Source organism: Filicampus tigris, chromosome 4 (genome assembly GCF_054856515.1).
Source record: "Filicampus tigris isolate MCC_2025a chromosome 4, RoL_Ftig_1.0, whole genome shotgun sequence".
NCBI classification, from domain to species: domain Eukaryota; kingdom Metazoa; phylum Chordata; class Actinopteri; order Syngnathiformes; family Syngnathidae; genus Filicampus; species Filicampus tigris.
This window is the reverse complement of record NC_141220.1, coordinates 5,020,893-5,047,872: the sequence shown is the minus strand read 5'-3', so window position 1 is coordinate 5,047,872 and position 26,980 is coordinate 5,020,893. Positions and strand designations below refer to the sequence as shown.

Genomic DNA, 26,980 nt, shown 5'->3' with positions numbered 1-26,980 from the left:
ACAATCAAGACAACTTAAGTGTGATCAAGTCAAATGGATTTATACTGTACAGTATTGTAGCAACATTAAAAAAAAAACACGTATTAGCTTTTATTAGCGTGCGCAAGCAGTTGTAATGTTGTGGCCAGTTGGTACACATGATATCGTACAAATAAATATCTCATTTCTGCAGTTGTGAATGTGTTTTATTGACAAGAATAACCATTGAACCGTCATCATCATCATCAGCACCAGTCTGTGCATAATTCCACATCAATATCATGCAGTGTTTCTCACATGTTTTGGTCAAACTTCCATTATAGAATAATACATTCTATACAAACAAACAGACACTTTCTATGTATGTTTTTTATGTACAGTTGATCCCTAAAATGCTTAATTGAAGAGATGAAGTAAGACTGTAGTGGACAAAACAACCTCCACTGCAGCTGGGCTAACTGTCATAGAAAGTTTTTCACCCCTAAAGTTTGGAATTGATTGATTGTGTAACGTTATTCCTACGTGTTCTAATTGTTCTACTTCAAAATTCCATCTTCCGTTTGAAACCTGAGGTTTGCTGAGTTTAGTGCCGCTGATTTTCTCCACCTGAAATAGCCTTGTTAGCCATGTTGGTGAACCAATTACTGTCATATCATCAAGCTGTACAAATATGGTGCTCATCTGAAGACAACGGTAAATACAGACAGAACAGAAATAATCATGTAAGAAAATAAATAGGCACTCTTTTTGCATAAAACACTTTCACATAATTTTCCTGCTTGAATCTGATAATGTCGATGAGAAGCTTGTGTTATCAGTCACAGGACATGATGAAGTTCATCTTCTGGTGGGTGAATTCATCACCCTCGATAAGGCAGCACTACACATTTGTGGGTTCAGATCTGGTGAGTGTGAAGGCCAGAGGATTTTCATACACTGGGGTGCTTGAAAACATGAGTGCATTTGCAGTTGAGGTAAATGTTTTCACAATTATTCCAGACAGTGCCACACTGGTGTGATCAGATTTAAGCAGGAAACAACACATTACAGTCATGTGAGCTGAGGGCATGGGCGCAGATGGCACTTGGGGGGTAATTTATGAACACCATGATACGTCCCCTCCACTTGCACAGCCACATAAGGTGACAAAATTCTCTGGTAAAAAGAATGTTGGGATGTGTAACTCTCACCCCTCCTGCTGAAGTCGTATTTCCAACTCAGCAAGGCAATCTTAAATGGGCAGTCAACCCAAATTTATTATTTTTTCCAGAATATGTTCTATGCAGACCCACTAGTTGAAATACGGCATTCTGATTAATATTGAGTTTGTGGAATATAGGTTAAGCAGCAAAATGCACCCACTTTTTGCCATCTCGGGGGGCCGCCATTTTGTCACTTCTGTCGACTGAGTTGCGCAGGTCTCAGATAACGACCAATCATGGCTGGCCTGTTTTCTGAAGCTGAGCTATGATTGGTCTTTATCTGAGCTCTGAACAACTTCGATGTCATCTTCAGTCGACAAAAGTGACCCCCTGAGCAAGCTAAAAATGGGGAGTGATTTCTCATATTCCACAAACGCAATATTAATCAGAATCCCAGCTTTAGACTAGCGGGCCTCCATAGAACATATTCTGGATAAAATATGTTTGAGTTGAGTTCCCCTCAAGCCTGACATAGAATTTATGCTATCTGCTCCTCATGGAAACTCCATAACTTATTTGTTATTTAGCTATTTATTTATATAACATTTACCTTGGTCCCCATACACCCCAGTTCCAAATTACCATCTGCGCCTCTGGCTGAGGATGATGTTGACTGATAAGACAACAAGCTGCAGTGTTGAACATTACACTAGATTGCACAGAACACCTGGGCCTTGTCACTGCACAGAGCTTTTCAAAACTTCATGTCAGGAATACGGGTTGTACAGACTAGTCGAGTTGTCGGCTTTACTACTCCAAAATATCATTTTGGGCAGGGATGGGCAAACAGTGTTGTATACCTTTCGGTCCCACAGATGCAATGACATGTGCCCTATATTGTTTTTATTTTACAGATCGACACGCTGTGCGCGTGTGACTGTTGTTTTAATGTGAATTTTTTCTTGATTTGGCGGCGTGTCTGCATGTGCGGCGCCTGTGCGTGACGTGAAAATTATGTTCTCGCCACCGATTGGCATTCGCCGACGAGGGACGGACTGGGTTAAGTCTCTCTCGCATTGTTTTTGATTTTCTAAAATAAGTTTATGAATTATTTTCTCAGCACCCCTATGTGTTAGTCAAGCTTCACCTTAACCCCAGGAAAGGAAAAATCCTGCAGCCATGCCTGTAAAGTTGTAATCACAACTAGATGGCAGACATGTCGTAGTTGCGCTTACGCTATATATCCTACTACGTGACTAAGCCTAATATTTTTGGAATGATATGCAGTAAAACAGTACCTCAATTATATTAAGATTTTGAGTGAGTTGATTTTTGTGAAAACAAAATGAATCATTTTGCTGTTCAGCAGATTTGTGCCGTCTTTGAATGTTAATTTTTATGTGACAGTCCTTGGTACTGGGAGAAAAAAGTCACCGTGTGTGATTATCGTGTTGTTTTCATCAAACCCTTTGTTGTAGGGTTTGGATCGTGGGTCTTTTACACATGCATAGAGAAATATATCATGAAAAATAAAATGCATTAATAGCATGTATTTTGTCCATATTCAAAATGACATGTTTGTCATACATCTTATTAGGAAGTGCGTGGTCCAATGGACCCCCCAGTAGCATTGATGAAAAATTGTGGCCCCTTCCAGCATTTAAGTTGCCCATCCCTGGTTTAGAACAAGTTGTCGACAAATTGCTAATCGTGTCTGTGTGGCTTGAGGAGGAGGCAGAGCTGACTGCAGCAAAAAAAAGGAGTGAGTTGCATTAGACGAGTCCAGTAATTGATTAAAATTGTCTCCTATTTGTGAATGTGTGGCTTTTGTAGATAGGGAGAACCAGTAAAGTGGAAATAAAAAACAGGCTCAAGAGGGTTTTGAACAATTGTTATCATGGTGAAAGGAGTGGGAAATTATTCCACCGCAGGAAGAGGTCTGTCGTTATTGCGAACACCGCAAATTCCCACCATGCAGAACCCGCTGCTGTGGTGGCCCCAAAACAAGGACAGGTTTCGAGCAGTATTGTTTATCTTCTGCGTAGATCTGCAGTCATGCAAACCCTAGTCGGGAATACTAACTTTTGTGGGGGAAAAAAACAAACAATAAGTCATCTGGGAAGAATTGGACAATGGTAGATTGTCTTGAGGTTATAAGATAAAAAGTTATATTTTTCAATATGTTCTTTTTCAACACTTTGTTTTCATACAGTATGTGCAAAGAAACAAGCAGGGCCATTACTCTATGATACACTACTAAAACAGCGACTGGACGTTGTTCAACAAGAAGCCCTTGTTTGCTGTGCTGAGTTGATGAAGAAGACAATTTAATGAGAGAAGAGGCACACGAATTTTGAGATGTTTTAGTTCAGGCAGTTGACTTGCCTTTACTCAAAACGATATAGAAAAGTGACGCATCTTGCTGAGGATAGATGTCCAATTCATGCCCTTTTTTATTCAAATCTACAATTGCAGTTTGAACACTTTTTGAGTAAAGATCGACTGTGCTTTCAAGAATCTATTAGAGCAAAGCAAACTGTACTTTTAGTCGAAAGAAAAATAATTCCATCCCCAAAAATATTGAATACGGGAACAAAAGGAATACATAGTTTTCTTCAAGTGCATAACAAGGACATATAAGTGTCAATACAGAGCTGGGCACTTGACCCTTTTTTTCCAGTCCGGCCGCGACCCTCCACCCTTGACCTCTGTACCCTTCCGGCCGCGATGAACACCCCCCACCCCGTTACGCCCCCCCCCCCCCCCCCCAAAAAAAAAACACACAAAAAAACGTGCATGACGCTGCCACGGGAGAGATGCTAATGGAAAAGATTTATTTAAAGATCATTAGCTGGCTAATTTACTATTCAAACCCGCTGTGGACGCGCTTCAAACATGTTTCAAACGAGCCACTAGTACTTACCCAGCTGCGTGTGCTTACTTCCATTGCGAGCCCTGGGGTTGATTTTGTCGTATTGTATAATTATTTGGGTCCAACAGACGACAAGTCTGCAAGCATTCAACAAGTTACTTATTTATTTTCCACACTTCCCCTCCTTCCCACTTCCCGGCCTTCAAAATAAAAGCATACCAGCAAACCATTACACAGCAGGTTTGCTCCGGCGTATTTCCGGAAGAAGACGACGTCAAAAGAAGTGCATGAACTTCACCTTGATATGCCAGTGTCATCCTTGAGTGCTGCGCGGTGCGCACAGCTTGACTATACTCGTGGACACAAGTTGTTTTGAAACAGTTGAGTTGAGTTCCAAGTCGGTTGGCGTCGCTTCAAAAAGACAGCGACAACAATGGATATCGTGCCTGCTACAACCATAGAGACCGAGATGACTAGACGATGCATTTAATTGTATTGCGAAAACGATCTGGAAGGGGGAACGTGGGTGAGTAGCTTCTTTACACACACATACATAGCACCCACGCCGCTGCCAAACTAGTTTGCTTTGCAGCAGCAATGTGCTGCGTGGTGCATCCTCTCTCTGTGGGAAACTGTTATGTCATTATGACATAATGGACCGATCAGAGCAGCAACAATTCCTGATGTGTGCGTGGCATGTGTTGCGGACCTGTCGCCAACAGCACAATGCCGCTCATGTGAATCAGTTGTTGCTCGCGCCGACGCGGGAGTATAAAGAAGCCTAAAAAGAAGCTTTTCTCCGAGTAGGCTGAGATGAAATTTGGCCACCTCTCGACCACGTCACACGCATGAGGGCCGATTAGTTGGCCGGACTGAAATCCACTTTCGGCCATGCTTAGTCCAGCCCTTTTTAAACATTTGTCAGCCCCCAGCCCCCGCCCCAAAAATGGGCGTCCGGAGGGTCCGACCGGTCCGGCCCAGGGACGGACTGCCCAGCTCTGTGTCAATATGGATGTACAGGTAAATGGTTAGTTTAAGGTGCCTCATAGAGCTTCTATTGTGGCCGTATACACATATTTATTCATACAGTTGTGCCATTCACCACTAGTTAGTAGACAATACAATTGTGTTCACAAGTTGACATAACTCTATTGTATGTAAACTTATGAGCACAACTGTACATGATTAAAGGGTCAAATCTGTCTGACTGACTGAAGGAATGCATTGATGTGAAGTTGTAGAATGTTGCCAAAATGTGTTGTCACCAAATTGTCTCGATTGATAATTTAAACATTATTTTGTTGTCTTTTTAATCTTATAGGCCATAATCCTAATGATGTACATTCTGTTTTGCGTACGTGTGGTCTAGGGCAGGTATGCTGTACATTACAATTGTGGATTGTTCACATGTGATCCAACCGTCCATCGAGACATCTCTATGTGGCAAAGAGTCGCTACAGTCGAGAGTAGTTGCTTGTATGTGGATGCAGACAAGAAGGAAATCAAACATGCAAGCAGTCTCACATAGCTCATCGAGGTGGTCCAGCTTGCGGCGTCACCACCTCACCAAGACTGCCTCCAAGGCAACTGGACTTCTTTGTCGCCGAAGATGCTTCCCCTGTTTTCCAAAAGGCTTCTTTTGTTCAAACTGTCTCGTAGTCCCTAAATTTAACAGATGTTTGGACAGAGTTGTAAACTAATGACAATGTGGATCGCTTCCTTTGCTGAATGATAAAACGCTTTACATCCCTGCAAAGTGGGTTAGGATGATAAAGATATCTTTGGGGCGTCACAAACAAATCTTTTTAAAATCCATTATCCTTTCAATTATTCCATTGACGGTCGACTTAGCCGAGTTAGCTTACTTCATCTATCCTCTTTCTTATGCCTACATAGAAATACATGTTTGAGCCGCGTAAATATATCTAATTAATTGTAACTTTGTGGCTGGTCCCTCATTTACTACACACAAATTACAACTGGACTGTTCACTGCGGTGATGTGCTTGCTTATTTGCTTGGCCTCTCCAATACACATGTCACTGCCAGGGGCGGAGCCAGAACGTGGCTCATGGGTGGGTCTGGAAAAATCAGGGTGGGCCTAAATATTTCTCTCACTGAGCACAATCCTACTGTCTCGACACATCATATATTCAAATAAAATGACAAACTGAATATGAAGTTCAGATCTTCCTAAGACAACCACAATTATGCCATTCTAAATATTCAATAAAATAGAAAAGACACCAAATGCAAATTAAAAGATAATTTAATAATAATTTAATAATTAAAAAAAAAAAAAAAAAAAAAATCATGAATCTCACTGGGGGGGGGGGCAGTCTGTCAATCATGGCTCCGCCCCTGGTCACTGAGCTCTCCTATGGGGGTGTCGGAGGGTGTTGCTGGATTTGAAGTGCATTTGGATTCTGTGATTAAAGGAAATCTCTGACAAGCTGGCCATGTAGGGAACTGCAATCTTGTTCTTGTCTAGTACCAGGACCTATTATGTACCGTATTTGTAGATCTTCAATGAAAAATAATATATCGAGTTGTATTCACTTTGTGGAATACCATGGTTATCATGATTTCCATCCAGATCAGGAATGCCCAACCATTTGATCGCGGACAACTGATAGATGACCGCGAGAGGTGTAAGGGGGGGAAAATTAATAATAATAATAATAATAATGCGTGCGTGTGTGGGTGTGTAATTATAGCAGGGCTGTCAAAATTAAAGCATTAACTATGGAGATTCATTTCAAACTTATAAAGCCTTAAAAAAATGTACTCAGTTAACTGAGTTTTACAGTATTTACTTCCTGTGGCAGCTGACCTCTGCTCATTTTGCAGCCAAACTTAGAGGAGAGTCATTGTCGCAAAGACGGCATTTTACGTAGTTTTACTTTAAAAAGTTAAAAAGTTAAAAAAGTTGCTCAACGGCTCATTAGAGAAATCCAAAATAATTTTCACACTTTGCAAAGCCAAATTCAAATACCATATACCTGTATGTCTTTGGTGTATCGTTGAACAGTTGTATTTTACAGGCATAGAATTGTATTTAAGGATCAAAGAAAGCTATTAGAACAGTCTTTGAATCAAAATATACTTAATAAAATGTTCCCACATTAATTCCATGATTTTATTCAAGTAAATATCTACAGCTTTGTAAAAAATTGTAATTGAATAATATGATTAATCGTGATCAATTATGGAAAATTTTGTGATTAATTAGTTTAAAAGAATGAATTGCTTGACAGCACTAATTATTGTATATAGTATTTTGTGTTAGTGTACCCTACACTCTGCACACCCTATCAGACTCACATCCACAAAAAAGTATTTAAAAATAAAAAGAAAAGAAGCACCTTTAACCTATGGTAGCACATGACCTGCATTACAGGAAGTTGTTTGCTGTCACCAGTCGCTTGCAGCTAGCGATCAGGGCCGTTAAGATATGTATATTTTTTTGTTTATTCTCATTCAAAGCTTGTTGGATTGATCTGCAATGCAATGGTGGCATTGGCATAGAAAGGTAATCTGAAGCACCATTTTAAAGCTATGATACGAGCTACGATACTGCTTTTAATCCAGGTTAAAAACCATGCTTTTAAATTTATGATTAAGGTCTTTTAAAACATTTTTAAAATAAAAATTTTCCAAAATCTTGTTCTTGCACTGTGCATTTTTTTAGTAAATGTTTGTAACCTACTTTTTATTTCTTTACTTTGCTTTTAACAGGGGTCACCAACTTCGGTCCTCGAGGGTCGCTGTTCTGCATGTTTTAGAAGTTTCCCTCCTCCAACACAGCTGATTCAATTGATCTGGACCGCTATCAGGTGTTTGTAGAGATTGCTTATGAGAGATTGCTTATGAGATGATCATTTGAATCGGGTGTGTTGGAGGAGGGAGACATCTAAAACATGTAGAATAGGGACCTTCAAGGACCGGAGTTGGTGACCCCTACTTTAAATTTGATGTTTGTAAAAGCTTTTAATGTTTCACTTTTAATTATGTGAAGCACATAGACTTACCATGTGTATGAAATTGCTTTATAAATAAAGCTGCCTTGCCTGGTCTATGATTGGGATGTTCCTGCCTCTCAGTCAAGTCAAGTCAAGTCAAATGTATTTATATAGCCCTTAATCACAGGAACGTCTCAAAGGGCTTCACATATGCACCAGATCATATACACGACATCCCCTGATCTTAACCCCCAGGAGGGCAAGGAAAAACCAAAAAAAACATCTGGGGAAAAGATGTGTCAGGTCTCCCACAAAGGTAGGCAGTGATTTCCTTTTTTCTAACTAGAGTTACTTGTCTTGTATCTGGTTTATTTTTCTGTTTCGTTCATGTTAGGGTCAGTTATGGCTATTGCTTATCCGTACGTGTGTGCGCTTTCCAATGCACGTTTGCAACAGGAGCGGAGCCACGGGTGGGCCTGAGTGTACACTGGCCCACCCAGAATGACAGATTGCCTATCCAATGAGATTCATGAAAAAAATATATACTTATAAATTTTTATTAAATTATTTCAGAATTTGTGTTTTGTTGTGTTTTTTATTTTATTGAACATTAAGAATGACATAATTGCGGTTGTCTAAGGAAGTTCTGAACTTCATGTTATTCAGTTTGTCGTTTTATTTGAATATACGATGTGTCGGGATAGGAGGATTGTGCTCGGTGAGAGAAATATTCAGGCCCACCCTGATTTTACCAGGCCCACCCATTAGCCACGTTCTGGCCCCAACCCTGGTTTGCAAGTGTATGTGTGCGCATGTATGTGTGTGCGCATGCGAGAAAGGAGCAGAGAGAGGGATACGATGACAAGAAAAAGTGTTGTGCGGTTAGTTACTGCAGGCTAGAAAATGTGTGTGGGTTTGCAATGGTGACACTGAACTGTTCGATCTCAGGAGGTTGGCTGCTTGTCATGTAGATATTGGGTCGATAACGGTTGGGTACCCCTGCTCTAGATGATTGAGAATCTACACAAATGGATGACTTGCACATGCACACCAATAATATTTAGGACATACTGTTGCTTGAAGCAAAAAGAAGTGTTATTCAATGAAGATGTCTTCAGTGGGACAAGAGTAGCCAATATGTTCCTTGTAATACTGATGGAAGGCCTTCCTGTAAAATATAAAGGTATACAGTTCAGACTTGTGAAGGAAAGATTTGGAAAAAAAAACCCATCTGATCGTGTGTCCCTAATTTGGAGACTAGCACATTTACTGAATACACAGAACACAACAGACAGTTGCTATTTTTTAAAAACGAGTTTTTATAAAACACTGTGTGTAGTGGTTCATTTTGGTTTGTCATGGTAAAAAAATCATCATCAATTTGAAACTTTATTTGGTTTCAGTAACATCAGGATCCATCCATCCCTACATTATCCTCACGAGGGTCGCAGGCATGCTGGAGCCCATCTCAGCTGCCTTCGCGCAGTAGGCGGGGTACACCCTGAACGGGTTGCCAGCCAATCGCAAGGCACACACAGATAAACAACCATTCACACTCATGATACCACCTAGGAACAATTTAAAATGTTCAATTAACCTACCATGTATGCTTTTGGAATGTGGGAGGAAACCAGAGTACCCGGAGAAAACCGCCACAGACACGGGAGAGCGTGAAAACGCCACACAGGAAGTCCAGGGCCAGATTCGAACCCACGACCTCTGTACTGTGATGCCAATGTGCTAAGCAGCCCACATAAGAATCCAATCTTACCTTTAAATACTTTTGAATAGACTGCGATACTATGAAAATGGTCAATAAAGTACAGTAACTCAGAGCGAACGTAATTTTGAAAAATGGAAGTGGATAATGCATAGTGTGCAAGACAGAGCAGAATAGCAGACAGCCTACCCTACTGACTTGGCCAGAGGATGTAAACTTGTGTCTGCCATCATTACATGACAGGCAAAGCGCTGTTGGTCAGGATGTTTGGTGATGAAACCGAAGTACCTGCAGTACAATGAATAGAAATCAATTGACACTGAAGACACAATGTTAAACTGATGACTTTCAGTCATGTATTTGTGGTAACTCCTTGGTTCCACTTACTTGCTGTGTTTTGGATGGCAGCCACAGAACGAGATGTTCTTCAAATGGAAGAAATGGAAACACTGGTCTCCCTGAAAGAGTGACAAAGGAAATAAGAATATGAATGCATAAAAAGTGAGTAGTTGTCATTTTGCACATACCCTGTGAGCAGAGTGACACTGGTCCTGGACGCTGATCTTCACGCCCCTCACACTGACCTCGACCACGCAGGCCGAGGGAGGTTGGCCTGCTAATCGCCTGTTATATGCAACCTGTTGGCAAGAGTTCCGAGGTCAGTCAGTGAATTTGTCTGAGGAGTCTCACCAGCAGTGTTGTAAACACACAAACACAAGCTACTATATGGAACAAATCTGCCTTTAAAAATGGAAAGATTAAGAAGCATTCACCAATGTTTGTTTCCTGCTAATTTTAAAACAAGTGAATGGCTAGGATCTCGGATTTTAAGATTTAGAAATATATATATATATGCCCTGTCTCCTTTCGCCTGACGTCATCTAGGATAGGCTCCAGCTTCACGCGTCCCTAGAGAGGATAAGTGGTAAAGAAAATGGATGGAACACATTTACAGTAGCTTTGACATCAGAAGATGAATATGGGGTGTGCTCAACAATCTTCATTGATGATTAACATCACGGCAGCAGCAAAATCAACTCTGAAGCCTACAGAAACATGTCTGACAATTTAAAGGCAGATGCTACCAAACGGATTGGGAGATCATTCATGATAGCAAGATAAGGATCCAAAATCACACTTACATTTGAATGAATTAACAATGCCGGTTACTCGCCGTAGCGAGAAGTGAAGCCATTGGCGGCCATTTTATGTTGCCACTTGCTAAGAGCACCTAAGTTGAATATATTGATTTCCAGAGCTGGGCATTGCATCCCGGGGCTGGACCGGTCGGACACCCATTTTGGGGCAGAGGGTGGGGGGTGACACGTTTGAAAAAAAGGGCTTGACTAAGCAAGAGCGGGAGTGGATTTTAGTCCGGCCCACTAATCGACCCTCATGCGTGTGACTTGGTCACGAGGCGGCCAATTTTCATTTCAAGTTGAAGAACCTCGCTCTAATTCACCTCTCTCTTTCTTTCTTCTTTGCTTCGAAAATACGCCGTAGCAAACCTGCTGTATAATGGTTTGCTGTTATGCTTTTATTTTGAAGTCCGGGAATAAGAAATAGAGGGGAAGTGTGGAAAATAAATTAACTTGCAGAATCCGAGTGCACGGAGGGGAGAAGAATGATACGAAGAATAAGTTACGCTGGCGTTTGACCGCGGGAAATTTGAAACCAGAATGCTGCTTCATTCGTACACATTGGAGTGGGGGAGCATTTACTTGGTAAGCCAAGCCTGGCAAAACAAAAAAGGTTTCTACTACGCAATCAAGTGGCCGCCCCTGCGTGAAGACAAAGTGTACGTTCCCGCCAGGGGTCGCAATGAACGTAAGTACACGCAGTTGGGCAATTAGTATTGGCGCGTTCAAAGCGTGTTTGAAGCATGTTTGAAACGTGTCCACAACGGTTTGAATAGTAAATTAGCCAGCTAATCTTTTAATCTTATTGATCTTTTAATAAACCTCTGCCGTTAGCACGCAGGCACGGGGAGAACATGCAAACTCCACACAAGGGAGGCTGGAGCCGGGATCGAACCCACGACATCTCAACTGTGAGGCGGACGTGCTAACCAGTCGATCACCGCGCCGCCCACATTCAGATAAATTGTACAATTTCTTTTAAAATATGCAGTTAATATATTTTTTTAAAGCATGTGGCAGAGTATCAAGGGGTCTATGAATACTGCATCCATGAGAAAATGGCAGAAAAATCACAGATATAAAAATTTGTGAGAGTGACAAGGCCAACGCTGGCCACCATGTAGCTCCGCCCCTGCTAATTAGCAAATTATCCATTTAAGCATGTTCTGTGCACAAATTAGTGCGTACACACGGTTAGTACATGAGGGCCAATGTCACTTGTGATAGAAAATGCAAATCTATATTTTGTATGCCTGATGAAACCCAGCTCTAATAATAACTATCAAAGTCATCAATGTTTTAGGGACATTTTGAACAGGTTACGAATGGTTCCTTCAAATACTCAGGTGACAGAAAACAATTGTTGATCCAAACAAATCAACAATCCATTGCACAGTGGCTTTGATACTGCTGTTCGTAAGTTACATGCGGTATTAATACGTGTCCAATTTTTTATTTTAGTTTTTAACATTTATGACACTACCAGTTTATGATATTATACTTGTGTTTGTTTACCTTTCGCATGGCAGCACACAGCACATCACTGCCTTTGTGGATGGGGACTTGAACAGAGCCTAAGAATCGCACCGGGAACTGCTCTATCGAACCATCCTTTTGTCCTGAGAGATGATGAAGGAAAATCATATATTTTATCATTCAATCTATGGAAGTAACGGAAATTGATAGAACAACAGTGATATAGCATGGGTTGCCAGCACCCAAATATTTGTGCCCTCACACCATGGATCAGTAATGGGGTCTCTTCTAGTAGTCCAGCATTAAGCCTTTCTGCCCCTTTAGAGCAAATGTATTCTTTCTTGTGTTTGGAAGTGTATAAGTAAGCCCAAAAAAACCCTTCCATGTCATGGATAACATCCACATTATGTCCCGTGCGTGGTGTTGTGCATCATCTGTTTATCCACATACACATATAATGGAAATGTGGTCCGCACCCCTAAATAAGGCCTTCTAACCACTTGATTGTTTTCTACCATTGTGCTGTTGCACATTAGTGTGCCGCAAGAGCTCATGCAGGTCTGAGGCACAATTAACCTGTGTATGCAGCTGTTGCCAATTCCATTCCTACAACAGAATAGTAGCTTTGTGTCCAACTACAGGCCCAAACGTCACATTGAGTAAGTACATTTGTGATTAAGAAATCATCAGTTCATTCTGTTTGGTGGTGTGCCATGAGATTTTAAACTTTAAACTATGTGCCTTGGTTTGGTAAAGGTTGGGAAACACTATTCTAACATAATATCGTCGCTGTCCTGTGAAAAACACTTATCTCCAATTTTGGAAACTTTTTTAATTGTCACTTTAGGCGATGTCTGTAACGCGGAAACATGATTAATGTAAAAATAAGAAAATGAAAAAAAAATGGATATAAGTGTTTTTCACATGACAGTGACAATATACTGTATGTTTTTGGACTGGACTGTAGGATGAAGCTGGAGTACCAAGAGAAACCCAAACAAGTAGGAAAACATACGGTAAAAACTGCAGGTTGAACTGAGACATTGAAATAAGCCACCTGCTTGATTTGAGACGACAGTACAAACCATTGGCCACTAAACCTCCGAATGCACCCAAGTGTTAACTACCTGTCAAGACTGCTACACACAGTGACAGTTCGATTGAATTGTTTACCTTTGTTAGTATTTTTGGTCAGCCTGACAGCATAGAAAGCAGGGAAGATTCCAGTAGCTCCGGTCCTCATGTTGTAACCCTGACACCACAGATCCTCAGACTGGTTGAGAATTAAGACTGGGTCATCTGTCTCCAGGTACAGCTCATCAGAATGACGGGGAACAAACCTAGTCACGGATAAAGAACAGCACATTTCAGGCCATCGTCTCGATGGCCACAAGGCAGCAATCAAAATGTTAACATGTTTGACCTGTACACAGCTCTGTGGCTCTGCTGTTGCTCCACTCCATCCAAAACACAAGAAAACACACCAAATGAGCCAGCCCCTGAAAAATAGGAATTTATATTGTACACACCTTCTGTTTTTTTATGTTTATCATTTCATGACATATACCACATGGGGCTTTCATGTGAACAAAGTGTATTATTGTGTTCAGAAACACAAGAATATGTTTCTAATGATGCACAGTAATCACCTTTCTCAATGTATCTAATACACACAAAAAAAAAAAACATGGTTTGCTACTATATTTTATTCAGTAACAAATGTGAGAAGGTGAGTACAAGAGGTAACAAACCAGTGGAAGTGTAGTCGTCGTCAGAAGAAAAGAGGTTGAGGAACTTCTTGCTTCTGGGAGCACTTGTTCTGACCCCATTCGACTCCTCTTGGTCTGATGTTTTGGTTGCCATTATTTTGGGATGCTTGCTGACCCTCGCCACCACCTCCCTCCTCCTCTTCACTTCTTCCTCCCGCCGCCTCCTCAAGTCTTCTTCTTTCCTCTTTCTCTTCTCCTCCTCCTTTCTTTTCAGTTCTTCTTCTTTCCTCCGCTCTTGGAGCAGAAAACACACAAACGTATCAGATCTACTTGAGTACTTATGTTCTGTAATTTCAAAATCCTAAAAACAGCAATCGGTATGAGAACCAGGGATGAAAATAACTGAATGACTTTACGCGACATTCTTTTCGCCAGCACTACTTAAAAGGATTGCGCTTTATGTTGGTACAATTGTCTCTGAGATCACAGAAAAACATCGATCCATCCATTTTCTATACTGCTTGTCTTCATTCGGGTTACAGAGGAGCTGGAGCCTATGGCAGTTGACTTCAAGTGCGAATGTCACTCACAATCACACGTATGGTGTCAAGGAACTTAACATGCATGTATTTTTGAGATGCGGGAGGAAGCAATAGTACCTGAAGAAAATGCAAACGCCCACAAAATTCCTCTATGAGCACTTTCCCCATGCAAGTTTGAATTCAAAATTCCTTACCTTGCTTCCTTGCCTCTTCTTCTTTCCTTTTCCTCTCCTCCTTATACTCAGGGTCTTCCTCCTCATTGGCCGACTGATAGACCGTCTCAGCATCACTGTCATCGTTGTGTCCACTCTTACTGTGCAAGCAGTCTTTGACGGCAACCGGTTCCAGCTGAGCACGTTCATCAACTGCCAGAGTGTCATAATTTAACACTGCGGATGCTTTATTCTTTGGTACAGTTTGTGTGCGTACAATATCTCCCCGAGAGACAGATTTGGTGCTCTCAGCCTCAGTCCCATTATCAGCCTTTTCATGCACTGGCTTCACTATTGACTGAGTCTTCTCTGATTTTGCATCACTTTCAGGGTAGGAGTCTGTACTTTGATGGGCTTTCCAGGTGCAAGATGCTCCCTCCCCTTCTTCTTCACGGATGTCAGGGTTTGCTCGCTGGGATGAAAGGAGGTGCTGGGGTTCTGGTGGAGGTCCCTCAGTGTCTGAGCTGATGGACATTCTGTTGGATGCCCCCTCACTGCTAGACTGGGAACAAACGGTGGGATTTTGACTTTTCCTGTCATGGTTTTGGCCTAGGAAAACAAGCAAATAAACAATCATTTGTTCATGAACATGAATTGTGTTCAAATAAATATGTTCTTTTTCAAAACTATATGTCATTTCATTTGAGAAGGACTACATTGTTATACGCTCAAACGGGCAAAGACAGTGAGATCTGGAAGTGCGTTATTGGGTGGAATAGCCCCCGCCCCGTGAATCCAAGTGGTGCTTTGTTATTGGATTTCTATGCTTGTCACAGATTGTTCATAACGAACACCAGGTTCAAGCACAAGAGTGTCCATATGAGCACTTGGCAGAACTTTGACCGCATCCTGAGGGAGGCAGTGGACAGTTAGCACGAGTGGGCCATGTCCCTTGCCTCCGTTGGTAAGACTGCCGACCGGAGTCGGGGCCCGAAATTGGTCGGTGCTTGTCGTGGCACTAAACCCCGAACTGGTTGGTGGACCGAGCATGATTTTTCATGTATCATATTAGCAGTTACTTTTTCTTTTATCCGCCTATAAATAAAAATAAGGATGTTAATAATGTTCTGATTCATATTGAAGGTTTCAAAAAAATCATAATATTAAAAGGTAAATTCTTTTCATTGAACAGCAACCTTTTACAATCCATCCATCCATTATCCAATCCGCTTGTCCTTACAAGGGTCACGGGCGTGCTGGTGCCTATCCAAGCTGTCTTCGGGCAGTAGGTGGGGGACACCCTCAACTGGTTGCCAGACAATTGCAGGGCAGACAATCAAACATTCGCACTCACAATAACACCTAGGGGCAATTTAGAGTGTCCAACCAACCTATCCTACATGCGGGAGGAAAGCAGAGTACCCGGAGAAAACCCACGCAGGCACGGGGAGAACATGAAAACTCCACAGAGGAAGGCCGGGGCCTGATTTGAACCCACGAGCTGTGCACTGTGAGGCGGACGTGGAAACCAGTCACCCACCGTGGCGCCCACCTTTTACAGTAAACAGTGAATTTGAGTTAACAATACCTTGCAATACTCATAGTATTTTGTACTATTTTTATTTAGGTGAAACTGTCTTGAAGCCTAAAAAGTCGAGAAAGCTACCTGATCATGTGTCTTGCACGAGGACACAGCAAAAGAGCCAAACCCAATTTGAGGCCAAAGGTGATTTATTACCTTGGGCCTGGGTCTTGTCTTCTTTTCTTGGTGCAACAGGTGTGCGTGGGACCACCATGGCTGTCAGGTAAACCTGGTTAGGGAGTGAGTTGGTGGGTTTCCCTCTTCCACCCGGGTTGTCCTTTTTGGCACATAGTTTTCCCCTCCCATCTAAGCCTGAGCTTTTAAGTCCATTTGCTTCTTTTGCTCTTTGATTTATGGTCTTCTCTTTCTCCTTCCCCTTGGACTCATCACACAGTCTTCCACCTATTCGTTCTTCCCTCCCTGATGTCACGCCATCCTTCCCTCTGATGTCACCCAAGCTCCTCTCTCTCGTTGCATCTTTTCCTCTCCCTCCACCTCTTCCTCTTGCTGCTCCCGTTGCTCCGCCTCTCCGTTGGCTCCTAGGCATGCTAAAGGACTGAGTGTGCGTGGCGCCTTGCGGCTGTTTTTCTCGTGGTCGAGCCCGTGTGTCGCCAGCTGCAGCTCGAGTGCTGGCTCTGCTGTTGGCCCCATTGGCAGTTGGAGGTTTAGGGGCTGGGCGGCGGGTGCAGGGTCGAACTTTGTCCTCTGCTTTTGATTGGCTAGCGGGTTGTGTTTGATCACCTTAAAACACAAAGAAAAGCATGTGATTATTTATTCGGTAATTTATTTGGCGTGTGCATGCGTATGTGTGTGTCTACTGTTCTCTAATATGCTCCGACCTAGTCGAATGCCTCGTGAAACTGTGAACAAAATAATTGTACTTATTTTTGAGGTAAGAGTTAGAAATGCATCACAACTTTCAGCTTGTTTTGTTTGGATGCAGACTGGTGGGTAGAAGTTAAAAAAAAAATCCCTTAAAGAAGAAATCAACGCAAACATATTTTTTTTCAAGAATATGCTCTATGCACTATGCAGACTCACTAGTTGGAACGGGGCATTCTGATTAATATTGCGTTTGTGGAATAAGAGTTAATCCGCCATTTTGTCACTTCTATCGACGAAAATGACAGCTCACCTGTTTTCTGAAGCTGAGCCGTGATTGGTCATTACCTGAGCCCTGAGCATTTGTGATGTCATTTTCAGTCGACAGAAGTGACAAAATGGCCACCTCCTGAGATGGCTAAAATGGGTGAATTTTGCTGCTTGACTCATATTTCACAAACGCAGTATTAATCAGAATGCTGTGTTCCAACTAGTGGGCCTGCTGGGAACATTTTCTTGAAAAAAATATGTTTGGGTTGATTTTCCCTTTAAAAGCTATGACTGAAATCAGACACCCAAAGTATTTTTGAGACAATAAAAAAGTCGAATAAGACCCAATAAAAACAAAAATAGTAAGTCCTGACCACTTTTAATCGAACGTATGACAGGTATAGGCCAAAACGCTACAAAATTCCTCCGAAAACACTTATTGGCGATGTGCCAATGTCTTGACGGGTAGGAAGGAATTTCAGAACACTAGTCAGCGAGGTGCTCGGCCAGATTGGACGTGTTCCGACCTCGAGCCACGGTAGTTTTAGAACAAGCCATATAGACGGTCTTTTTTTGTCATGTTGGTCAGCTTGCCATAGCTGTCGGCCATGTAAGCAAAAAAGTTCCACTTCGCAAGTAATGATTTTCAACGAGGAGCGAGAAAAATGTGACAAAAATTGACAAAGGCTTGAATAGAGACTTGGGAAGGGACTCGGAAAACCAAAATCAGTGTCAAAATCTGAATCGGAAACTAAGGGATTATCATCGCACAAAAACTAAGGAGGGCTTGAAAAAGCAGGAAGCCCCAAAATCATGTCAGAATCAGAATCAGAAAGGAGATTAACCAAATCATGGCCATCTTCACAGTCAGAAAAATCTGAGTCTAAAAACAAAACATCGGCTGTTAAACGAGAAGGGGTCTGTACAAAATTAGGACAAGTAGGTGGCAAAGATGAGAGAGACATGGAAGAAAAGACAGAGCTTACACGAAGGGTTTGGGGGTGGTCAGCAGGCTGAGGGCGGTTGAGGCAGACCGGGATTTGTGACGGCTTGAGCGACCCATCGTGAAGGAGCGACACGAGAGGTTCCCAGTGAAAAGGCAAAGCAGCACCCAGTGAGACTCATGGACGCCCACAGGACTGGCCCCGCCAAGACCCTCTCGTCTGGCCTCCGGGTCGCCCACCAGACTTGTCCAGCCAAGACCTTCTTGTCTGGCCTCCTGGACGCCCACCGGACTGGCCCCACCAAGAACCTCTTGTCTGGCCTTCAGGAGGGCCACTAGATTGTCCCTGCCATGACCCTCTCGTCTGGCCTCCGGGTCGGCCACCAGATTGTTCCTGCCAAGACCCGCTCGTGTGGCCTCCTGGACGCCCACCGGACTGGCCCCGCCAAGAACCTCGTGTCTGGCCTTCGAGAGGGCCACTAGATTGTCCCCGCCACGACCCTCTTGTCTGGCTTCCGGGTCGCCCACCGGACTGGTCCTGCCAAGACCCTCTCGTCTGGCCTTTTGGACGCCCACCGGACTGGTTCCACTGGGGAACCTCTTGTCTGGCCTTCTCCGATCTGTTCTTGATTTTGGTTTTGATTTAGTTTAAAACTTTGAGTTAGACAGTGACACATTGTCAGTACGTCAAAACCCTCTTTGAGTGAGGATGCAAACTCTCTTCCAGTCCTGATCTCTGTTGTTACTTAAATAGTATAGAGCCGTTTTTGACACCGAAAAATCGGGGTACGGTACTGGTACCGGTATACCGTGTAACACTTGCGTGCACCGATCTCTACCATGTAGACCGTGCGCCTCATCTGCGCTGAATTTTAAAGGGAATGAGGGGAGCCACTTTGATTGGCAGGGATTTAAGTTGGCTGTGTTCATTCCCACAACGGCGCAAATGCCTATTTCTACCTGCGCGCATCCATGATAATGCCAAAAGAAAGAAAACTCCCCTGCACACAGTTTGGACTGCACTTTGGGCTAGACTTGCACTGGACATGAAATTCAGGCCCGTAGTGTTCCAACTGTCCATACCTGTAATGTGTGGGGATGAAGATCGGGAGTCCTTCCAGCTTTCTTTCTTCCCTAAAGAATTGTTGTTAATGGTGTCCTGCGGAGAGATGGTGAGTTTAGAGCAGTAGTGTAAGAGTGAAAAACACAATGACTGAATTATCACCACCTTGCAATTACACCCATAACACATCTTGTTTACAAAGATAAGCAAAAGGTTATTTACTTGTGTTGTGGAGATGTGTTGCTGTGCGCGCATTTGTGTGTGTGTGTCTTCCTTACACAATCTCAATAGCATTACACCTCTCAAATAAACTGAGTAACGAAAGCTCACCAGGAAAACCTGACAAAAGTGCTGATAATTTAGCCTGGAATGACATTTGTCCAGAGCTGGGCACTTGACCCTTTTTTGCCGGTCCGGCCGCAACCCTCCACGCTTGACCTGGGTACCCTTCCCGCCGCGACCCTCCGGCCATATTTATATTCCCGCACCGTTCCGCCCCCCCGACCCACCCACCCAAAAAAGCATCCGTGATTGACGTCGCCGCGGGATGGATGCTGACGGCAGAGGCTTTTTAAAGATCATTAGCTGGCTAATTTACAATTCAAACCCGCTGTGGACACGCTTCAATTGCGCCAGTAGTACTTACCCAACCGCGTGTGCGTACTTGCATTGCGAGCCCCGGGGTTGGATTTGTCGTATTGAATGTATAATTATTTGGGTCCAACAGACGGACAGAAGTCGCAGTAAACAAGTTACTTATTTTCCACACTTCCCCTCCTTCACACTTCCCGGCCTTCAAAATAAAAGCATACCAGCAAACCACTATACACAGCAGGTTTGCTATGGCGTATTTCCGGAAGTAGGGAAGACGAGACCGAAGAAGTGCATGAACTCCACCTTGATGTGCCGGCGTCGTCCTTAAGTGCTGCGCGCAACTTGACTATGCTTGTGGACACAAGTTGTTTTGAAACAGTTACGTTCCAAGTCGGGGGGCGTCGCTTCAAAAAGACAGTGACAACAATGGATATCGTGCCTGCTACAACCATAAAAAGACCAAGATGACTAGACGATGCATTTAATTGTATTGCGAAAACGATCTGGAAGGGGGAACATAGGTGTGTAGCTTCTTTACACACACATATGTGACATAGCACCCACGCCGCTGCCAAACTAGTTTGCTTTGCAGCAGCAACGTGCTGCGTGGTGCATCCTCTCTCTATGGGAAACTGTTATGTCATTATGACATAATGGACCGATCAGAGCAGCAACAATTCCTGATGTGTGCGTGGCATGTGTTGTGGACCTGTCGCCAACAGCACAATGCCGCTCATGTGAATCAGTTGTTGCTCGCGCCGACGCGGGAGTGTAAAGAAGCCTAAAAAGAAGCTTTTCACCGAGTAGGCTGAGATGAAATTTGGCCGCCTCTCGAACACGTCACACGCATGAGGGCCAATTAGTTGGCCCGACTGAAATCCACTTTCGGCCATGCTTAGTCCAGCTCTTTTTAAAAATTTGTCAGCCCCCACCCCCCGCCTCAAAAATGGGCGTCCGGCCAGGCCCGGAGGGTCCGACCGGTCCGGCGCAGGGACGGACTGCCCAGCTCTGTGTCAATATGGATGTACAGGTAAATGGTTAGTTTAAGGTGCCTCATAGAGCTTCTATTGTGGCTGTATACACATATTTATTCATACAGTTGTGCCATTCATCACTAGTTAGTAGACAATACAATTGTGCTCACAAGATGACATAACTCTATTGTATGTAAACTTATGAGCACAACTGTGCATGATTAAAGGGTCAAATCTGTCTGACTGACTGAAGGAATGCATTGATGTGAAGTTGTAGAATGTTGCCAAAATGTGTTGTCACCAAATTGTCTCGATTGATAATTTAAACATTATTTTGTTGTCTTTTTAACCTTATAGGCCATAATCCTAATGAGGTACATTCTGAGGTGGCGGCTAAGGGGAACGTGGGTGAGTAGCTTGTTTTTACACATATGCCACTGCCAAACTAGTTTGCTTTGCACCAGCAACGTGGTACATTCGCTCCTCCGTATGGGAAACTGTATGTCATTGCAACATGTGACATAATGGACCGATCAGAGCAGCAACAATTCCTGATGTGTGCGTGGCATGCATTGCAGACCTGTCGCCAAAAGCATAATGTGTCGGTCACGTGAATCAATGCGGCAGTTGTCGCTCTCGCCGTTGCGGGAGTAGAAAGAAGCCTTTCATCGAGTAGGCTGAGAAGAAATTTGGCCGCCTCGCGAGCACGTCACACGCATGAGGGCCGATTAGTGGGCCGGACTAAAATCCACATCCGGCCATGCTTAGTCCAGCATCTTTTTTTAATTTGTCAGCCGCCACCTCCCACCGCCCCGGCTCCGGCCCAGGGACGGATTTATTTTTATTTTGATATATATATATATATATATATATATATATATTTTTTTTTTTGTTGCATGTTCTTCCCGTGCCTGTGTGGATTTTCTCCGGGTACTCCGGTTTCCTTTGGACTCTCTAAATTGCCCCTAGGTGTGATTGTGAGTGCGGATATATATATATATATATATATATATATATATATATACACACAGTACAATCTGATAGTCTATACATAGAATACATTTGTTTTTTGTTAAAAATAAGTGGTATTGCATGTGATGTGATCTGGCTAATGCAGGTCCTGGGTCAGTCCAGCTGGCTCAGTAGTTAGATAGGACAAAGTTTATAGCAGCCAGTCAAAAAGCTTTTTCCCATGCTGGAAGTCAAAAGTTGACTCTATAGTGAGCTCTGAAGTAACTGTATAAAAATCACTTAATTGGGTTATATGCCGTACATAAATATGTCCAGCCTAAAGTTGTTTATGTATGTAAACATTTGTTTTTCTTTATTTGCATTTCTGCATTTAAAAAGACTACCGGTAATATTTCAATGAGAAAATAAATAAATAAATAGGTATCAAATCATTGTTTGAAAAATGTATTTGTGAAAATATGTCAATCCTAGTATTCACCAGAGCTGGGCATCGCCTATTTCCCGTCTGCATATTTAATCGATCCAAGTGGTCCCAGTCGGTCCGAGTCAGCCAAACAACGTAGAGAACGAACTTAACCTGTACCACGTCACACGTTGGTGCCACACTCCTAAATAAATTGTGTACCTTGCGGTCTCACAGATGCAGAGACATGTGTCGCATATTCTTTTTATTTCACCAATCACCACGCTTGTGCGTGTGAGTGTGTCTGTTGTTTTTGTTTGATACTTTTTCTTTGTTTGACGGCATGTCTGCTCGTGTGGCGCTTGCTTGTGATGTGAAGATTACGTTTTCGACGCCGATTGGCTGTCGCAGACGAGGCATGAACCGGGACCACGTGGTCGATGAAATATGCAGGACGGAACGCGGTGACGGTTAGCCGATGCCCAGCTCTGGAATTCACATTGAACGTAAATCAGGTATTCAATTTTTCTTAAAGTGAAAGTCAACCCAAACATTTTTTTCAAGAATATGATCCATGCAGAGCCACTAGTTGAAACACGGCATTCTGATTAATTTTGCATTTGTGGAATATGAGTTAAGCAGCAAAATCCACCCATTTTTTGCCATCTCAGGGGCGGCCATTTTGTCACTTCTGTTGACTGAAAATGACATCACAGTTGCTCAGGCCTCAGGTAACGACCGATCATGGCTCAGCTTCAGAAAACTGGTGAGCTGTGATTGGTCGTTACATGAGCCCTTAGTAACTGTGATGTCATTTTCAGTCGACAGAAGTGACAAAATGGCCGCCCCTTGAGATGGCTAGATTTGGCTGCTTAACTCATATTCCATAATCAGAATGCATTTTTTCAACTAGTGGGCATGCATAGAACATATTCTTGAAAAAGTGTTTGGGTTGGGGTCACCGATGGTGTAGTGGTACACGCGCCTGAGATGTGTGCGGGCAGTGTGGGATCGGTTCCCGCTCAGTGACGGTGTCTGTGTGTGTGTGCCCTGCGACTGGCTGGCGACCAGTTTGGGGTGTAGTCTGCCTTTCGCCCATTGTCAGTTGGGATAGGCTCCAGCACCTCCCCGTGACCCTGTACAGGATAAGCCGTTTGGAAGATGACACATGAGTGTTTGGGTTGACTTCCCCTTTGAAGCAAAGGTCAAATCTTTCACAAAATAAAATTCCCAGATTATTGTTCATTGCAAGTCAGTGCAAAAACATTATTGATTGTGAATGATATAAACCCCCACTGAAGACATCCAATCCAAGATGCTTAAAATAGCAGAGGTCAAAACAATTGTTCCATTGCACTCTCCTAGCTTCAATTTTCAACCCATATTTTTTTACCAGGACGTTACTTTGAAAGTCCACTGTTTGCCAGCTGCACAGCATTACTTTTTTGTTACACCTGCATTTAATTTTCTTTCTGTCACAGATAATATCAGTAGTGACACTGTGACACAACAGCCAAGTGGCAATATTGTATGTCCTTGTGGTCCATCGAGCTCAGTTTCTCATCAGGGCTGCAGTAATCCAGTCGTATTACTGTCGCCTGAATCTACTCACTTCTTGTCAAGGAACAATAAACAGAACCGTTGACCTTTATTTTTACAAACAAGTTTCTAGAGACACTGTTACAAATATCGTATAATTTTTTTACACACAACTCTATTTTTCCATGTACAAAAAGAGAAAAAGAAACATACAAAATACTCCAACTACACATTTATGTACATTGTGTTTCCATATGTATCTGCAGTGCAAATAATATTGCTTCAATAGCATCAAAGAAAAGGTCAAGCTGAAGGGGTAATTACAACTTCTTCACCTTCAACGTAGCGAGACTTAAAGTGGAAGTCAACCAAAACGTTTTATTTCATAATATGTTCTATGCAAGACCACTAGTTGAAACACGGCATTCTGATTAATATTACGTTTGTGGAATAATAGTTAATCCACCCGTTTTAGCCATCTCTGGGGGTGGGCATTTTGTCACTTCTGTCGACTGAAAATGACATCACAACTGCTCAGGGCTCAGGCAACGACCAATCACGGCTGACCTGTTTTCTGAAATTGAGCCGTGATTGGTCGTTACCTAAGCCCTGAGCAGTTGTGATGTCATTTTCAGTAGACAGAAGTGACAAAATGGCCGCCCCCTGAGATGGCTAAAAAGGGGTGGATTTTGCTGCTTAATTTATATTCCCCAAAGGCAATATTAATCAGAATGCTGTGTTTCAACTAGTGGGCCTGCTGGGAACATATTCTTGAAAAAAATGTGTTTGGGTTGATTTTCGCTTTAACTATATATATATATATATATATATATATATATATATATATATATATATATATATATATATATATATATATATATATATATATAATACATATGTTATCACTAATAATAATAACAAGAATAAAATACATATAAAGAATAAAAAAGTCAATCAAAAGTGTCACATTTAGGCCCTCTGGTCAAAAGCCAAGCCCTTACAGACGGCACCATCACCAGTATCCCTTACATGATCGAAACAAGTCATATTCTGTCTATTACTATTCTTGGATGAAGTGACAGAACATGTTTTATTGGCAAACTTGAATGCTGATGCTAGAGGGATGCTGCGGTGAGATGACTCCACTCTGATATGAACTGACATTGTAAACAGGATGCAGCTCATTTAAAGGGGTACCGCTCCTGCTAGTTCTGGCTTACTAACACGACTCATTACAGAACTTGTTTGTATATTCTTTCATGAAACTACGAGTCAGCTGACTTTGCCTGTGCATGTCTTGTACTGCACTGTATATATTTCTGTTGAGGATATTAAAACGACATATTCAGTGTTAAACCAATCATCTATTGTGCGCTGACCTGCTACGGCGACAATATGATGCATGTATGCAGTATTTGTGTGAATTTCCCACAAATACTAGCAGCAACAGAACAGGTACAATGCTTACTAAATGGGAACTGCTCTAAAATTTGTAATGTTTTTCAAAACCTGTGCAGACATACACCTCACTGCAAAGACAGACACAAACACACAACCATTGCTGTATCATGATGAAGATAGGACTCATGGACACACAAACACTCACACACAGATTGGGTTAATGCTTCTAAGTACAGGATCCACCCATACTCTCTCTCACACACAATCAGACACATACAGTATTGCCTCAGCTCATTTTAATGGCATACATATCACAAGGGTGGACCCATTCCTATAATCCCTACCTGGGTGCCGGCTTGTGGTCGTTGTGGCATAAGAGCTAGCGTGGTGGGCCTCTTTGGTCGATATTTGTCCATGACAGCACAGATTGAGCCCCCGTGGAGCGGTGACAGCCTCCACCCTCCCTCCTCCTCCTTTTCTCCCCCTTTTTAAGATGTTGTAGGTTCTCCGTCTCCTCCACCTCCCTGTTTCTCTCCTCGTTCCTTCTGTGACTCCTGAATCAGGCCCAAGCTAGACAGTGGACACACCCCTTGTACTCCCTTCATGCTAGATCATTGGCCAGGCTCATTGTCAGATCATCACCGTCACCATCATCTTCCTGGCAGGAGCAAAGCGGAGACGAGAGATTGAGAGACAGCGGTAAAATGGGAGAGAGGGAGCGAAGAATGGGCTAATGATGTAGTAGATAGATGGGGTGAATAAGGATGGACGGTTAAAAGAAAGCGAACAGGGAGAAAGGGGGGAGGAGAGGAAGTCATCACCAACCAATCATCATGAGGCATGACATCATCAGCTCCTCTGATTATGCTCTGCTTATGCTGCATCCCGTAAGCAGAAAGCACTATGAGTGCGCAATCACTGTTCTATTAAACAGGAGTACACCGTTCAGAATGAGTTGAAGGAGAAAATTCCCTTGAAAAAATAATGTCCTTAGGACGCAATGCCCAGGGCTGGTTAGCACACTTGCCCACACACGAAAGGTCCCTGTTTCAAAACTCTTCCCATAGTGTAGTGGTTATCACGTCGTTTCTTCTTTTGCGCAAGCGGGTCACTTTCGGGATGCACACACACACTAAAGAGTTTAAGACGGCATCTTACAGCCCTGCGGGAAGATGAAAGTGACTTCCCAGCGTGTGCAAAGATTCAGGAGCAGAAGTCCTATTAACCAGGTAAAATAAATATTCAGGAAGTTATTTTGAAAATATTTGTTTTCATTGTTCAGTGAAATAGTGCTCTTTGTTCCATTGTATTTTTAAATTCAGGTCAAGTCGACACGCTCCAACAGCCATGATGACGGCTCACAACATTTTTGTTTGCTAGATGGATAATTTAAGTCATGTCATGTCATGTCATCTTCCAAACCGCTTATCCTATACAGGGTCGCGGGGAGTTGCTGGAGCCTATCCCAGCCGTCAATGGGCGAAGGCAGACTACACCCTGAACTGGTCGCCAGCCAGTCGCAGGGCAATAATTCAAGTTGAGCTTTGAAATTCATTTAAAAGAGACCTTGAAATCTGCGATTTTTTGGGGGGTAAGAGTTGTGTGTTTATTAAATGTGTTCATTTAATAAATAAAATGTAATTTTCTGAAACATGTATAGACTCAGGGGTGTTACCAGGGGGGGCAGGGAGGGACAGTGCCCACCCACGGACACGCTCTGCCCAT

At 42.8% G+C, this 26,980-nt stretch overlaps 1 protein-coding gene and 1 long non-coding RNA gene across 3 annotated transcripts; one reads left to right on the top strand and one right to left on the bottom strand.

The window, feature by feature from the left end:
* Window positions 1-148: 148 nt before the first annotated feature.
* Window positions 149-26,034, bottom strand: LOC147148261 (C-Jun-amino-terminal kinase-interacting protein 1-like). Of its 2 annotated transcripts, XR_015086472.1 has the most exons (14): window positions 25,600-26,034; window positions 19,393-19,468; window positions 16,431-17,015; window positions 14,735-15,301; window positions 14,041-14,292; window positions 13,713-13,788; window positions 13,463-13,629; window positions 12,329-12,432; window positions 10,202-10,312; window positions 10,062-10,132; window positions 9,864-9,962; window positions 9,026-9,122; window positions 5,518-5,655; window positions 149-3,202 (listed from the first exon to the last, which is right to left on the bottom strand). XR_015086472.1 is itself a non-coding variant. In XM_086028297.1 (13 exons), the coding sequence occupies exons 1-12, from the start codon at window positions 25,669-25,671 to the stop codon at window positions 9,050-9,052; spliced, it is 2,253 nt and encodes a 750-aa protein (XP_085884423.1). In that variant the 5' UTR covers window positions 25,672-26,034; the 3' UTR covers window positions 3,899-5,655; window positions 9,026-9,049. The 2 variants fall into 2 exon arrangements, 1 of the variants encoding a protein (XP_085884423.1); XM_086028297.1 differs by lacking the exon at window positions 149-3,202 and having other exon boundaries at window positions 3,899-5,655.
* Window positions 12,808-15,378, top strand: LOC147148262 (uncharacterized). The gene is made up of 3 exons (XR_015086473.1): window positions 12,808-12,948; window positions 14,786-14,961; window positions 15,083-15,378. It is a non-coding gene; the product is annotated as an uncharacterized LOC147148262 (long non-coding RNA).
* Window positions 26,035-26,980: the final 946 nt, after the last annotated feature.

What these genes read in the sequence shown, in the direction of transcription:
- LOC147148261 (XM_086028297.1), bottom strand. Translation starts at nt 25,671, where the DNA reads ATGGACAAATATCGACCAAAGAGGCCCACCACGCTAGCTCTTATGCCA. An exon ending in AGAAGAGGCAAGGAAGCAAG is followed by an intron (nt 14,293 to 14,734) that starts GTAAGGAATTTT and finishes TTCTGCTCCAAG; the next exon opens with AGCGGAGGAAAGAAGAAGAA. An exon ending in CCTCTGGCCAAGTCAGTAGG is followed by an intron (nt 9,123 to 9,863) that starts GTAGGCTGTCTG and finishes TATATTTTACAG; the next exon opens with GAAGGCCTTCCATCAGTATT.